Source organism: Hippopotamus amphibius, chromosome 3 (assembly GCF_030028045.1).
Source record: "Hippopotamus amphibius kiboko isolate mHipAmp2 chromosome 3, mHipAmp2.hap2, whole genome shotgun sequence".
Classification (NCBI taxonomy): Eukaryota; Metazoa; Chordata; class Mammalia; order Artiodactyla; family Hippopotamidae; genus Hippopotamus; species Hippopotamus amphibius.
This window is the reverse complement of record NC_080188.1, coordinates 47,606,238-47,623,159: the sequence shown is the minus strand read 5'-3', so window position 1 is coordinate 47,623,159 and position 16,922 is coordinate 47,606,238. Positions and strand designations below refer to the sequence as shown.

General features: G+C 39.2%; 2 protein-coding genes across 2 annotated transcripts in view; one reads left to right on the top strand and one right to left on the bottom strand.

The window, feature by feature from the left end:
- Positions 1-5,624, top strand: part of NUP54 (nucleoporin 54) — a 56,025-nt gene extending 50,401 nt beyond the window's left edge. Inside the window, exon 12 of the mRNA XM_057726640.1 lies at positions 4,459-5,624. Within this exon, the coding sequence (XP_057582623.1) occupies positions 4,459-4,485 (27 nt within the window). The 3' untranslated portion in view covers positions 4,486-5,624. The remainder of the gene's footprint in view (positions 1-4,458) is intronic.
- Positions 1-16,922, bottom strand: part of ART3 (ADP-ribosyltransferase 3 (inactive)) — a 43,551-nt gene that overhangs the window by 17,331 nt on the left and 9,298 nt on the right. Inside the window, exon 3 of the mRNA XM_057726641.1 lies at positions 11,433-12,144. Within this exon, the coding sequence (XP_057582624.1) occupies positions 11,433-12,144 (712 nt within the window). The remainder of the gene's footprint in view (positions 1-11,432; positions 12,145-16,922) is intronic.

Here is a 16,922-nt window from a genome sequence, read left to right as displayed (position 1 = left end):
TATTCATACCAGACAACATAGAATTTAAAACAAAGTCCATAAAGAAAGACAAAGAAGGACACTATATAATGATAAAGGCATCAATACAAGAAGAGCATATTATACTCGGTAACATATTCACTCAGTACAGAAGCACCTAGATATATAAAACAAATATTAGCAGACATAAAAGGAGTAACTGACAGGAAGACAATAATAGTAAGAGACTTTAACACAGTACTGACATCAATAGACAGATATTCCAGATGAAATCAATAAGGCAACAAAGATTCTAAATGACACAATAGACCAGTTGGACTTAACTTATATCTATAGGACATTACATCCACAAAAACCAGAATACACATTCTTTTCAAGGGTGCACTGGAACATTCTCTTGGATAGACCACATACTAGGACACAAAACAAGCCTCAACAATTTTAAGAGGATAGAAATTATTTCAATCATCTTTTTTGACCACAACAGTATGAAACTAGAAATCAACCACAAAAAGAAAAACAGATAAAAAATGATCACATGGAGACTAAATAACATGCTACTAAAAAAAACCCAATGGGTTAATGATGAACTCAAAGAGGAAATAAGAGAATACTCTGAAACAAATGACAATGAAAACACAACCCTACAAAATCTATGGAATGCAGAAAAAACAGTTCTAAGAGGTCATAGCAATACAGGCCTTCCTTAAGAAACAAGAGAAGTCTCAAATAAACAGCCTAACCTATCACCTAAAAGAATTAGAAAAAGACCAAACAAAACCCAAAGTCAAAGGAAATAATAAAGATCAGAGAGGAAATAAATAAAAACAGAGATAAAAAACAACAGAAAAGATCAATAAAACCAAGAGGTGGTTTTTAAAAAAGATAAATAAAATCGACAAACCTCTAGCCAGGCTCACCAAGAAGAAAAGAAAGAGGACCCAAATAAACAAAATAAGAAATGAAAGGAGAAATAATAACCAATAGTGCAGAAATACAAAAAATCAGAGAATACTATGAACAGTTATATGTCAACACATTGGACAACCTAGAAGAAATGGACAAGTTTCTAGAAACATGTGGCCTGCTAAAATTGAGTCAAAACTAAACAGATAATTTGAACAAATCAATCATTAGAAGTGAAATAAAATCCATAATTTAAAAACTCCCTGCAAAAAAAGTCTGGGAATGGACGGCTTCACTGGGGCATTCTACCAAACATGGAAAGAAGAACTTATACCTATCCTTCTCAAACTATTCCAAAAGACTGAATAGGAGGGAACGCTCCCAAATTCATATGAAGCCACCATCACCCTGATACCAAAACCGGACAAAGACACTACAAAAAATGAAAATTACAGGCCAATATCTTTGATGAATATAGATTCAAAAATCCTCAACAAAATATTAGCAAACCTAATCTAACAATACATAAAAAGGGTCATGCAGCATGTTTAAGTTGGATTCATTCCAGGGTCACAAGGATGGTTCAACATAAGTAAATCAATCAATGTGATACACCACATCAAAAAAAGAAAAGACAAAACCACATGACCATCTCCATAGATGCAGAGAAAGCATTTGACAAAATTCAACATTCATTCGTGATAAAAACTCTCACCAAAGTGGGTATAGAGGGAACATAGCTCAACACAATAAAAACTATTTACAGCAAACCCACAGCCAACATCATACTCAACAGTGAAAAGCTGAAAGCCTTCCTGCTAAATTCAGGTATAAGACAAGGATGCCCACTCTCACCACTTCTATTCAACATAGTATTAGAAATCCTAGCATAGCAATCAGACAAGAAAAAAGGTATTCAAATTTGAAGGGAACATGTAAAACGGTCACTATTTGCAGATGACATAGAGAACCCTAAAGACTCCACACAAAAACTATTAGAACTAATAAATGAATTCAGCAAGGTAGGAGGATATAAGATTGATATTCAGAAATCTGTTGCATTTCTTTATACTAACAATGAAATACCAGAAAGCAAAAAAAAAAAATCCTGTTTAAAATCACATCCAAAAAAAAAAAAAAAAAACCCACAAAAAACCTAGGAAAAAAACTTTTAACCAAGGAGATGAAAGACCTATATGTTGAAAACTATAAAACACCAATAAAGGAAACTGAAGATGATTCAAAGAAATGGAAAGGTATCCCATGCCCCTGAATTAGAAGAATTAATATGATTAAAATGGCCATACTACCCTAAGCAATCTACAGATTTAATGTAATCCCTATCAAAATATCCATTCCATTTTCGCAATACTAGAACTAATAATCCTTAAACTTATATGGACCCATGAAAGACCCAGAATTGCCAAAGCAATCCTGAGGAAAAAGAACAAAGCTGAAGGCATAACCCTCCCAAGACTTTAGACAATACTACAAAGCTACAGTAATTAGAAGAGCATGAAATTGGCACAAAAACAAATAGATCAATGGAACAGAATAGAAAGCCCAGAAATAAACCAACATGCCTACAGTCAATTACTGTACAACAAAGGAGGCAAGAACATACAATGGAGAAAAGACAGTCTCTTCAATAAGTGGTGCTGGGAAGGCTGGACAGCTACATAAAAATCAATGAAATTAGAACACTCCCCTATACCATATACAAAAATAAACTCAAATGGTTTAAAGACCTAAATATAAGACATAATACTATAAAACTCCTAGAAGAGAACATAGGCAAAAAATTCTTTGACATAAACTGTAGCAGTATTTTCTTAGCTCAGTCTCCCAAGGCAAAAAAAAATGAAAGCAAAAATAAACAAATGGGACCTAATCAAACATAAAGGCTTTTGCACAGCAAAGGAAATGATCAACAAAATGAAAAGACAACCTATGAAATGCAACTGACAAGGAGTTAATATCCAAAATATACAAACAACTCATAAAACTCAACAGCAAAAACCAAACAATCCAAATAAAAAATGGAAAGAAGACTTGAATAGACATTTTTCCAAAGAAGACATACAGATGGCCAACAGGCATATGAAAAGATGCTCAACATAATAATTATTAGAAAAGGCAAATCAAAACCACAATGAGGTATCACCTCAAACCTGTCAGAATGTCTATGATCAAAAAGTCTGCAAATAATAAATGCTAGAGAGAGTGTAGAGAAAAGGAAACCCTCCTGCACTGTTGGCACGGATGTAAACCAGTGCAGACACAATGGAAAACAGTATGGAGGTTCCTTAAGAAACTAAAAATAGAGCTACCATATGATCCAGCAATCCTACCCTGGGCATATATCCAGAAAAGATGAAAACTCTAATTCATAAAGATACATGCAACTCAATATTCATAGCAGCACTACTTAAAATAGCCAAGACATGGAAACAACCTAAGTGTCCATCAATAGATGACTGGCTTAAGAAGATGTGGTTTATATATCTATATACCCCCCACACACACACAGAAACACACACACACACACACACACACACACACTGGAATACTACTCAGCCATAAAAAAGAATGAAATATTGTCATTTGCAGCAAGATGGATGGACCCAGGGAATATCATAATAAGTGAAGTAAGTCAAACAAGAGAAATACAAATATTATATAATTCTCTTATATGTAGAATCTAAAAAATAATACAAATGAATCTACATACAAAACAAAAAGACTCACAGACATAGAAAACGAGCTTATGGTTACCAAAGGGGAAAGGGAGGAGGAGGTAGGGATAAATTAGGAATATGTGATCAACAGATACAAACTACTATATATAAAATAGATAAGCAATAAGGATTTACTGTATATCACTGGGAATTATATTAAGAATGTCCCATATAACATATAATGGAAAATAATCTGAAAAAATATATATATATATAACTGAAACACTTTGCTGTACACCTGAACCTAACACAATATTTTAAATCAACTATACTTTAATAAAAAAAAAAGTAGGAGTAAGAGATTAATCGAGAAATAAATGGGAGAAGACACAAATATACATAGGGATTGAAAAAGGGAATATAACCATGGATTCAGAAGCTGTAAAAAGACATGAGATTACTATGACTGGCTTTATGCCAATAAATTTGAAATATGAGACAAATGGACAATTCCTAAAAAAATGTAGCTTATCAAAAATAACTCCAGAATAAATAGAAAACTCAAATGGCATTATAACTATTAACCAGTTTAACCTTTTCTACAAAGAAAAATACCAGGATAGTTTGGTTTTTACAGAATACTAAAGAGAAAGGAGCTACATTAGAGAACCCCAGGGATCTTCAAAGGGTTTCCAGTACTCAGCAAAGTAATGATCGGTTTACTTGTGTAAGGAAACTACCTAAGGCCAGGGAAAGAACTCAGAGGAAGAAGAATAGTGACTATTCCTACCAGCCACACTGGAAAACCTTATAAGTTGTCATTTTAGCAGGGAAGAAGCCTTAGAAGCAGTTCAAACAACAGTAACTAACTCCTAGGATTTCTTATCTCCTTCAGATCTCAAGAAATTACAGATGTCTGTGACCAAACTCATAGCTGACTGGAATTTCTGGCAACAAGATTACAGCAGTATTTGTTGGCCACTGGGCTTTTGGACATAAGGATTCCTCCCTTTGTAGAGCCTGCTACTGCTAGCCTGTTACTGCAGTTTCCAAACAGTGGTAAAGGTGTCACTGCACGCTCTAGCAAATTCACAGGGGTACCAAGGGATATTTTAAAATTTCAAGACAAACACAGCCATACTTCATATCTTTCAGACACTGCATGAACTACTAGCTCTAGGTAGAATACAGCTTCAAAGTTATATTACGTTATATTCTGTTTGATAACATCATATATTTGCAAACCTGGGTTTTTAGCAATTGTTGTGATAAAAAGCAAATATATGTGAAAAATCAACGTGGATCAGGAAATAAGGTGGTATCTAATCTGATACCAAGGTTTGAGAAGCTGTGCAGTCAGTGTCCAAAAGGCACATACATCCCATTAGCAAGTCACTGTGGTTAAGGATGAAATAACAGTACTTAAATTTTTTATATACAAGGGTGAGTTAAAAATTATCTGCATTCTGGCTGTAGAATTCATAGAAATTTTAATATAACCAGAGTGCGGATAATTTTTGACTCACTCTCATGTATTACTTCTTAAAACTGCTTCTGAGATATTAGGACATAAATACTGAGTTGTTAGAGTTTACTTAATAAATGGAATTTTTAGATACTTATTTTCACCTAGGGATGCTGTGAAAAAAAATATGCCAATAGTAAGGACGCCATAAACCAAGAAAGTTTGAGAACCTCTGCATTAGACAGTACAAAGCCTTACCTACTACTTTATCCAAACTGCTGGCTCAATGGGGGCCTTATTTATAAGACATCACACCTGAAAAGACAGCTGCCATGTTGTGAGACAGTCTATGGAGAGGCCTATATAGTCAGGAACAAGGGAGGCCTCCAGCCAACAGCCCATGAGAAACTAAGGCATTAGTCAACAACCCACGAGGAACTGAATCCTGCCATCAACCATGAGTGAGCTAGGAAGTACATCTTCCCCAGTGAAGTATTATGATGATTGCAGCCTTGTGAGAGATCCCGAGTCAAAAGATCCAGCTACACCGAACCCATATTCCTGACCCACAGCAACTCTGAGACAATAAATGTTGTTTTTAGCCACTAAATTTTGGAGTAATTTGTTATGCAGTGATGGATAACTAATACAAGTGTGAGGGTCAGTTTTATGTACCAACTTGTCTAGGATACACTCCCTAGTTATTCAATCAAACATTAAGCTGTTGCCTTGAAGGTATTTTGTAGATGGGATTAAAATCTATAATCAGTTAACTTTATGTAAAGCAGATTATCCAAGATAATCTGGTGGGCCTGATACATTCAGTTGAAACGCCTTAAGTGCTTAGGCTTCCCAAAAGAAGAAATTCTGTCTTTGGACACAGCTTCAGCTCATACCCAAGGGTTCCAGTCTGCCTTTCCTACAGCCTGACCTATGGATTTCAGACTTGTCTTGCTAGCTCATACAATCACGTAAGCCATTTCCTTACAACTGATTGTGTTTCTCTGGTTGGAAACCTCGACTGATAAAATCAGCATGAGCAAGTCTGGTGGGTGAAAGTCTGGAAGGGGTTGGTAATGAACAGTTCTCCCTTTTCCTATAAATATGGAATAAACAGTCTGAACAGCCTTCCAAATGTTTTACACACTGATTCATAATGTGAATTTCTCAAGGTGATGGATATGTGATATGTCACTTCCTATCTGGTCTATCTATACAGAATCTTATTGACTCCCCAATCCCAGACAACAGCACAGAAACTTCGCTATTCCCAGGAAAGGTGAAAAAAAGAGTGTCTATCAGAACCAATGAAGGTACTTATATTTGCTAGAGGTGGATTTATAAAAAATAAATCTGGATAGCTCTATAGGTTCATCTTCTTTCCCCCTTAGCATAGTTGGCTCAACACTCTGCGTAAGCTGAACAAAACAGACTAACACCAACCACTGGAGTTCAAGGGCTCTTCCTTTCTAACAAGGTTACTCTTCCAGTCAGAGAATGTTGATATTCCCTGCCCTCATGACTCTATGAATACACAGAGTATATTTACATATATACAGTCTTGTCCTTCTCTATAGAAACACTGTCCAAAATGCTAGATGATCTATGACCAGCCTGTGCAGTAAAATCATAAGACTTCAGGGGATAATTCTCTACTATTTCTCTGCTTATAAGTTTTCTTCCAATAAATCATATCATATCTACACTGTAAGGTGCATGAAATCTCAAAGCTATGGCTTCCTACCAGGTATTTATAATTCATCTACAGTCCTCCCAATCTAAGTGCAATTTTCAAGTGGGTTCATTTTAAACGATGAGGAATGTGGCCTGATTACACAGCTGACATTCTACTTTTATCAAGTTTTCTAGAAAAACAGTACGAAAGAAGGTTAACCTGTGGTAATTTTCCCATAAGAATGGATCAAGGGTTTTGCTACCATTTACTCACTCCCATAATCTTGGATTAATATGAGTATCTTTGACCACAGGAATTATTCTCTCCACTTCCTAACCAACTGAACTATTTTTTTCAGCTAACTAGTTTTTGTAAGGCTCACATACATTTTTTATCTTGGAAATCATAAGCAAGCTTAAAGTAACAGCACAGGACTGTGTTAACACACTAAACAGTGTATAGTTTTTTAATCACTTTTAGAAATGCCTCCTTTTTCCATCCAGAGTTACAGTCAGTCACAATGGAAAAAGGTTCTGATTATATTCTCCTGGCTTGAGCTTTTAACATCCCTGGTTATTATCCTTCATAGTATTTCAAACAGCCTAGTTTTTTTTTTTTTTTAATTTTTTTGAAGGGTACACCAGGTTCAATCATCTGTTTTTATACACATATCCCCGTATTCCCTCCCTTCCTTGACTCCCCCCGTTGAGTCCCCCCCACCCTCCCTGCCCCAGTCCTCTAAGGCATCTTCCATCCTCGAGTTGGACTCCCTTTGTTATACAACAACTTCCCACTGACTATTTTACAGTTGGTAGTATATATATGTCTGTGCTACTCTCTCGCTTCATCTGTTTCCCCTTCACCCCCCGCCCCCTCCCATACCTCGAGTTCTCCAGTCCATTCTTTGTATCTGCATCCTTATTCTTGTCATTGAGTTCATCAGTACCATTTTTAGATTCTGTATATGTGAGTTAGCATACAATATTTGTCCTTCTCTTTCTGACTTACTTCACTCTGTATGACAGATTGTAGTTCTATCCACCTCATTACATATAGCTCCATCTCATCCCTTTTTATAGCTGAGTAATATTCCATTGTATATATATGCCACATCTTCTGTATCCATTCATTTGTTGATGGGCATTTAGGTTGCTTCCATGTCCTGGCTATTGTAAATAGTGCTCAAACAGCCTAGTTTTAATGATCGCTTTTGGGTATTTTTGACCCTGAGTTCCCATTAGCTATCTCCAGATGGCAGCAGAGGACAATGGTTAGATTCCAGTTTAGAGGTAAAGCAACAAAGTGCAGTGGCCTGACTTTGTCAGAGCTCTCCAAACAAACAGTACACATGAGCCTCCACAAAGGTTTTCCCTTGTGGCTGGTTTGAACATTAACCTGCTGTACAGCCTCTGCTTGACTTTCTGGGCAGGCCCACAGAAGTTTGCCCATTCTCCTCCCCCTTCCTCACACTTCCCCACGTAGGTTAGAGCCCTGGCTCATTCTGAACCAACCCCATGGCTCCACCCCTTTTGTTTATCATGATCCTACTCACAAACATGAACCCTCTGGGCTCCAAGGCCCACCTCTGTTGGTCAGCCAGACACCAGTGGCGGATCTGGCCTACTGCAGCTACCGCAGCCAGGGTTTCTGTACAGCCAATGCCTCCACAAACGGCATCTGGCTGAATGCATCAGCAGCACCAAAAGTGGCATCATTTTGTCAGCCCAGCTGCAACTGGGTTTCTGGCTATAACGTGCTAGTAAAATTGAACCGGTCCTGGGGTCAAGAACGGGGGTTCTGATTTGTAGTGTTTGCTGATGCCCATGGTGTAGCTCTCACCCATGGCCAATTTCAAGCCACTTGCTGTATGCGGAACTGGAAAGAGACACATATGCTCGGAGTCAGCTCCCATGAGCTGGTAAGAGCCAGCTCCAACTACCTTGGTTTTTGGTCAGGTCCAATGTATGGTTGGGTGAGGGAAATGAACACTTCCTCTTTTAACATAAATTTGCTCAGTCTTCATCTGCCTCCCCAAGGAAAACAGTTGGTCTCACTCTCAACTCAGGGCCAGGACTAAGGTAAGGCAAATGATGTGTCCAGGGTGCAAAATTTAAGGAGGCACTTACTCTTAAGGTCATGCAGGTGCAGGCTGTGCAAGTATACCACTCTAAACATGAAAACGTCCTTAAATTTTGTGCCCCAGGGACAAAATCTCATCAGCACTTCTCGACCTGTTCTTTTTTTTTAATCTCATAATGCACTGGCACATTTGAGTCAAGGTCTAAAAGTCTATCCCACTTCCAAGGCCCTACTTCAATACTCACTCTGCTTGACCAGCAGCCATGGTTTTGGGTTCAGCTAGACAATCACACTCATAAGACCCCATAAGGCATCCCCTCATCAGTTTACTCAGTTTTGCAGAAGAATGCAAGGCAGGGAACAGAGGATACTGTTTGCAGGGTAGCATGAAATATATACCTTCAATGCAAGTCCTCACAGCTGTCCAGGGCTGTCCTTCAGTCCCCAGAATGACATCTCAGATACAAGAAAACAAGATTACACAGGTGGGTGCAGGAACCATCCTAGCTTAGTTGCCTCATGCCACATGTAGAAGACAACATCTCTTCTATCAATGAGTCCATGAGTATACTCCAGGACTCAGCAAGAAGAATACCTCAGTATGTCACACCACCTTCAGGAACGCCCAAAGCTATGGCTTCCCTCCAGGTATTTATACTTCATTCGCAACCTCCCAGCTTAGATGCACTCTAAGGATCAAGTGTTATGTTTACCATTAGGCAGTGCTGCATGGATACACAGTTGTCATTCCACCTTAAGTAGATTACAGAGAAACAGTGCTAGAAGATCAACTAGAGGCCATTTTCATAAGAGGAAGGAGAAAGGGTTTTGTTAACCCTTTACTCATATACACCAAGGCACAATATCATAAAATTTCAGAATGCTGGGGATAAAGAAAATATCCTAAAACCTCCCAGGGGGAAAAATAGGTCTCATTCAAAGTTTCAGTAATCAGAATGGCTTCACACTTTTTAAAAGCAGCATGCGACGCTAAAAGACAATGGAAGAACATCTCCAACATTCCAAGGAAAATAATTTTGAAAACAAAAATACAAATCTACAAACTATTATTCAAGGCCTTAAAAGGTAGATTTTTCAGGTATAAAAAGTCTTACAAAATTTGCCTCAATGTCTCTTTTCTCAGAAACCTGAAGAATCCCTACCCCTTCCAAACTAAGGAATGATTCAAGAAAGAGGAGGAAATCCGAGATATCCGGGATTCCTCACAGAGGAGAAGCAAAAGAAAGTCTCAGAAGAGTAGTAAGGAGAGATTTCACAGTATTTTCATAAAGCAGGATGATGGAATCTAGAAGGAGTATATCCAGGAAAAAAAAAAGAGAGAGTATCTGATACGCCTAAATGTATTAAGAGATTTATATTTCTAAGGTTTCAGGAGGTGAATTATTGATGGAATATAAAAACTAAGGAAACAGAAAATCATACAATTAATAACTCGGATGTAAAAGTAGTACTTAAAAAGGTACCAGTCTTTACTATACTAGGAGAATGGGAAGTGGAAATGCACAAATATTGAGGAGGGTGGTGGTTACCAGATACTTTTAATTCCCTTCTCCCCTGCCTCCCTACATGATAGAGGCTGGAAAAGCTAATTACCCTTTTTTTAAAGATTTCTTGTAGTTACAGATGACCAAGTAGCAGTTCCAGTCAATGATATGCAATCAGAAGTCTACTCGGAGTTTCTGGGAAAGTTTTTACTCTCCTGATTAAACAGGCAGATTTGGCTGTCATCCTCCTTTCCTTTCTTTTTGTCTTGAACATGGATTGATGCCTATAGCTGCCAACAGTCACAGTGAAAACATGAATCAACAAACCAACATGCTAAAATTGGTGGACAACAAACAAAGTCTGAGTTACTGATGATGTAGCTGAGCCCCTGTACCAACTCTGGACAGCCCACCTGTAGACTTCGTATTAAATGAGAGTCACCAGGCAGGTTTTCTGTTACAGCTGAATACAATAAAGAATTCCTAAGTAATTCAAGGTATATTAGATCTAAATACTGATTCTCTATCAGTACTGGGAAGTCAATAAATAATGTCTAAAATTTTTTAAATCAAGAAAAAACATGCTGAAGCATGTTATTTACTTAGAAGCTTGTAGTAAGTATCCAAAAAAAAAAAAAAAAGCTACAAATAACAACAAAATGCCACTGAGGAGAGGGAATTGGGGACAGGAAGGGGTGGGGCAGAGGGTTGCTATTTTTCACTGCAAGCCTTATAAGAAGGGTTTTGAACCAGGAACTTCTTTGTTATGGAGGCTGTCCTGTGTATTGTTTAGCAGCGCTCTTGGCCTATACCACTAGATGCTAGTAGCAACTAGAGATAGTTGTGACAATTAAAAACGTTTCCTGATACAGTCAACTGACCCTACTGGGAAAAACTGTCCCTGGTTGAGAACCATTACATTAGTATTTTATTTTTTTTAACTTTCAATAATACTGTAAATGTATTATTTTGATAGTTAAATTATGAAAAAAGAAACTAACAGTATTAAAAGAGCTAGATGAGAGACCACTAAATGTCTTTTCTCCTTTTAAAACCTCCCAATTTTCTTCCTGACCTCTCCCTGTGCCTAACAGTCCTACTACTTCCCTCCCAGACAAGCACAAAGACAGAACAGGGCCACTTACCACCTAGAAACGCACACTCATAATGGCTGCAGGTCTTGTTGGTGCTTTGAAGGATAAGGTTATTGCCAGCCCCATCCTGTGACACATGAAAAACCTCATTCAAAGGTATCAAAATAATTCTTTCACTTTCTTTATCAAAAAATTTTTCAACAGCAATTCCAAAACACGTGTTGATGGTTAACAGAACGTCTTGGTCATTAGCAGCTTGGGGTTTGACTGAATATGCCAAAGTGAAATGGCCAAATCGGACTTGGTTTAGTTCTCCAAATGTAAATGAAGTAGTCTGCCTTACACTATACACCACGTTTTTGTAACTGTTCTCACAAGATCTTCTCAACAACTGCAGAGCTTTTGTCAGGTAAAAATGAAAAGCTTTGAACTGGAAGCCATAGATGTAATCTTTTCGAGACTGGCCAGCCATTTTCACAGCTTCACTGAACAGACGGTAAAAGGAAGTTTGCTCTTGAGCTTCAGAAATATATGCCATCAGGGCTATTCCATGGTTATCCTTAAAACTCACAGGGAGGAAAAACTGAGTCTTCCGAGCTTCCCACTTGGCTTTTGCATTTTCCCAGACATCTTCCAAGAGCCGGAAGCTTGCTTTTTCCTCCTTGAGCAGTTGAGGAACATATTTGATTTCCATCCTGTCAGTGCATTTCAGGTATTCGTCATCAAATGCATTATCTGCCATATCTAACATTTCAGCTTTTACCTTCAAAGGAAAAGGAAATTAACACTCCTGAAATAAAGATATTTGGTGTATATCATTTTCTCTCAATTTACTGTATCCATCCTCTCATGCCCTGCCAACAATCTCTCCCTTGCTTTCAACGAACTTTGGATATGTTTTTATGTAGGAAGTATATTCCACTGCTAGTGATAACTTTTCTCATCTGTGACATATCTGAATTAAAGAGTAAATGACAATCCCTACAATTCATTCATCTAACCCTGTGGTACAGAGGATAGAACAATGAGTGTGAAACTGAAGAAATGGGAGGCAGACCTGGCTTTGAACAATATTCTTAGCTAGATTTCCTCAACCACTAAGACTGCTGAGTGAACTTGAAATATCTTGTGTGAAATACTTCACACGATGGATAAGTATATAAAGGCAAATATTATCCATTATTCTTTGAGGAACCCTCCCCACCTGCTCACCCCCTCCCACCCCCACCTCCGCCTTGCCTGTGTGGTTTGGCTAGGACTGATTCTGCATCTTCAGCCCCTATGATAAGCAATGATGTGGGCTTAAAAATCAGAGCACTCCTAGAAAAACAAAAGGCTTTCTTTCCCTATAACCATAAACTCTAAGGATAATATTGGCTTGGGGCAGCCAATAGTTACCCTTTTAGTCCCATGGAGAATCCTATCTACAAATAAAGCTAACAAAGAAAGGTTTGCTGAGCTGAGAGGTGAAGAGAGAGAGAGATGAGGAGGCCCTGATAACATTAGTTAAGGTCTGAGTCTAGCTTTATCTGAAAACTTCAGCTGTAAGAATCAGTAAATTCCCTATTTACCTGAGATAGTTTGAATTGTCTTTCTGTATAAGTAACTGGGAAAGGACTAAGCATCTTTAAATGATACACATAAGAAGCAGGGCAGTGTAGTGTAACTAACACTAGCTTTGAACAGATAGATCTGGGTTCAAATTCCATTTGTTACTACCTAGGTACTAATTACTTATGGAAAAGTTACTTGACAGTCTGAGCTTTAATTTTTTCATTTAAAAAATGAGGCTAGGGCTTCCTAGGTGGCACAATGGTTAAGAATCCGCCTGCCAATGCAGGGGACATGGGTTCGATCCCTGTTCCAGGAAGATCCCACATGCCATGGAGCAACTAAGCCCGTGTGCCACAACTATTGAGCCTGCACTTTAGAGCCCGCGAGCCACAACTATTGACCCCATGTGCTGCCACTACTGAAGCCCATGCACCTAGAGCCCATGCTCCGCAACAAGAGAAGCCACAGCAATGAGGAGCCCGCACACCACAACGAAGAGTAGCCCCTACTCACCGCAACAAAAGAAAGCCTGTGCACAGCAAAAAAAGACCCAACACAGCCAATAAAATAAACTTAAAAAAATAAATAAAAATTAAAAATGAGGATAAAGTGAGAAAATAATATCTTAATTGCAGGATTGTTATGAGGATTAAATGATATAATGAATATATGCAAAGTCCTTACCCCCATACCTGGCACGTAACAAGCCTTCAACAAGCTGTGGTTATTTTTATCATGTCATAACAGGAATATATGTATAGTCATCCCTCAGCACCCATGGGAGATTGGTTCCAGGAGCCCCCACAGACACCAAAATCCACAAATGTTCAAGCTCTTTATAAAAATGGCATAGTTCAGGCTTCCCTGGCAGTCCAGTGGTTTAGACTCCATGCTTCCACTGAATGGGGCACTAGTTTGAACCCTGGTCAGGGAACTAAGATCCCACATGCCACGTAGTGCAGCCAAAAGAAAAAAAAAAAGGGCACAGTACAGTGCATACAGTGGGCCCTCTGTGTCTGCGGAGTCAGGCATCTATGGGTATGGGAGGTAGACTGTATTATATCCTAAGTTCCTCAAGGGCAGGATACGTATCATATTTATCTTTTGAATTCCAAGAATCTAGCATAGCAACTGGAAAAATATTCTAGTGAACTAAATAAGAACCTTGTGCTCTGGCCTATGGATCAAAACACAGGATGAGCAAATCTGCCCAGAGACATCATCTAAGAGTTTCTACAAATAAAAGGATAATGCCCTCCATATCACTGTCTCTTTCCACTACTCTATACTTGTATGGTACACTGACTACATAAGTTGCAACCTCAGTTGGAAACCTAATAGAAACACTTAGCCAGGATCTGTTAAAAGTGCAGGTTCCATGTGAATGATTCTTAAAGTGTGTGAGTGTGTGTGTGGGAAGGAAGAGAGGATGCAGAAAACCAAGTTAAGAAAGCAAAATATAACTTGATTCCATATCCCACACTATCTCCTTCCCACTACCTCTCTTCTCCCCTCATAGTCAAACTTCTTCAAAGCGATGTCTATCTCTGCCATCCTCACTTCATTTCCACTCATATCTCAACCCTCTTCAATCCGATTTCCCACCCCCATTCCTCCATCCAAACAGGGCAGAACATTTCTTCTTAGGCTCCTTTGCAGATCCATCAAATTCTAACTGGCCATTAAATGCTGGAGCTACTTATTTCCCAACTCTCAATTCTACTCTTTGTCAATTATATAAGACCTAAAGTTTAAATTATCATCTAAATACCTCTGACCTGTCCTGTAAGTGCAAGATGTGTATATCAACTGCCTACTTAATAACTCCTCTTGAATTGTTCAAAGACCCTTCAAACAAAACAATCTAAGACCAAACTTATAATCTTACTGCCCACAACTACCACCAACCTAGTGAAATTTTCTTAGATTTCTCCTTCTCAGTCACCTTCTGTGGCCACTTCATCATTAAGGCCTAACAAAACTTACCTGGAGTGCTTTCTGTATGTGAAGTACTAAGTGTTCATATATATTAACTCACTTAATCTTCATGGTAACCCTGTGAGGTAGGTAGGTACTATTATCAGTTCCTTTTTAAAGGATGAGGAAACTAAGGCACAGAGAGATTAACTTGTTTGGAATTGAGATTTGAACCCAGGTGATCTGGTTCCAGAGTCCATTCTCTTACCCAAAATATTGTGTTTCTGACAATGCAAACCGCTGACATTTATGTAGCACTTTTTTAAAAAAGAGTTTAGAGAGAAAAAGATGGCGGCGAAGTAGAGAGACGTGGAGTGCATCCCTCTCCACAGATGCATTGGGAATGCACGGAAGGACGCAGTCATTCCCACAGAGAACCAGCTGAACACCAGCAGACGGCCTCGGACACCAGAAAGGGCTGCGGGGAGCCCGACATAGCCGGTAGGGAGGCATCTACGAGGGCTCAAAGAGGGTGAAGCGGCGGAGCTGTGGCAGACGGGAGGGAGTGAGAAATATACGGAGGGTCCGCAGCGCAGCTCAGCGTTCCCGGACCGAGACATCGATCCGCGGCTGAACGGAGGGTCCAGGAGCGGGAGCGTGGGAACCGGAGAGCTGGTTCAGGGGGAGAAACATTGTTGCCGGTAAGGTGACGGACCGAGAGGACAGGAGAGAGGAGGTCCGCGGAGAGGAGTGCCGGTCCCTGAGAGCTGCCCGGCCATGATGGCGGCTGGAGGCTGCAGGCTCCCGGGCGGGGGGGAGGAGCCGCGCGCATAGCCTCTCCCTCTCTTTCGCCGGCGCCTCTGCAACAGGCAGTGGAGAGACGCCCTGCGGGCCACCTAAGGCACTCAGGGATAACAAGCACCCTCAGGCGCTCGGGCGGGGCTAGATTAAAACTCCTTGCAACGCCAGCAGCAGGGAGGCTGCCAAGAGAAAAAAAAAAAAAAACCAGCATCAAAAAGAAAAAACCCCGAGAGAGGCCCAACTCTAAGACTTTCTGTGTACGCCTGAGCCACCAGCGCCCTCTGCAACAGGCACCTCCAAGCCCGACTGAAACAACAGTGCGCCACTGCTCACTCACTCCCAGGAGAAGGAGCCACTATTGTAACCTCTCCCTCCCCACACACCGAGGCTTACAGACAAACAATAAAGGAACCTCTGCTGGTCACAGAATAACGCAAAAAAAAAAAAAAAAAAAAACCCAAGGCAAGGAGAAGGACACTTACAGCTGAGACGCTAAGGAAACAGAAATAGTAGTATGAATACCTATTGAACTGGTCCATTCTGGGATCAGTTCTGGATTTTTTTTCTTTTTTTCTTTCTCTCTCTTTTTTTTTTTTTTTTTTTTGATTTATTAAATACGATCTTAGCCCTAAGGGATCTACAAGTTTTACAACATAATTTTTTAAGGATATTTTTTATTCTTTTTTTTTTTTTTTTTTTTTGCCTTTTTATATACTTCTATATCTAGCTAAGTTTTTGGTAGTACGGACAAAATATCTTTCATACTTTCCTTTCATCCCTTTCTTTTATACACTTCTATTCCTTTCTTTTTCTTTGCATATTTCCAACCACATTACGCTCTTCTGTTCCCCTTTCTTCCAGCCATTTTAAGTGTATTTTATCTTAACATACTTATAAGCAACACTATCGGTCTGCTCAGACTCCTTGCTCTATTCTCCAGATGGTGCACTGCCTTGGTATTAATATTAGGCTTTTGTCTTTATCTTAGTTCTTAGTACAGTTGTCTAATTACATTCTGAGAATCTCCATTCTCTCTGGTGGTACTCCAGCTCATTTCTATATTTGATCCTAGCTTACAAAATCTCCCTGGATTGATGTTTGTATGTGTAGGGTGTTATTTGTTGTTTGTTTGCTTTTGCTTTTGTCTCTGATTTGTTCTGTTTCAGTTGTCAATTTCTGCTGGGTTTCTCTTTGAATATCTGATAGCACACTGGGGTTCTGTCAGGTCTTTCTAGAGCCTTATGTCCTAACGGATTCAATAATTGTGTG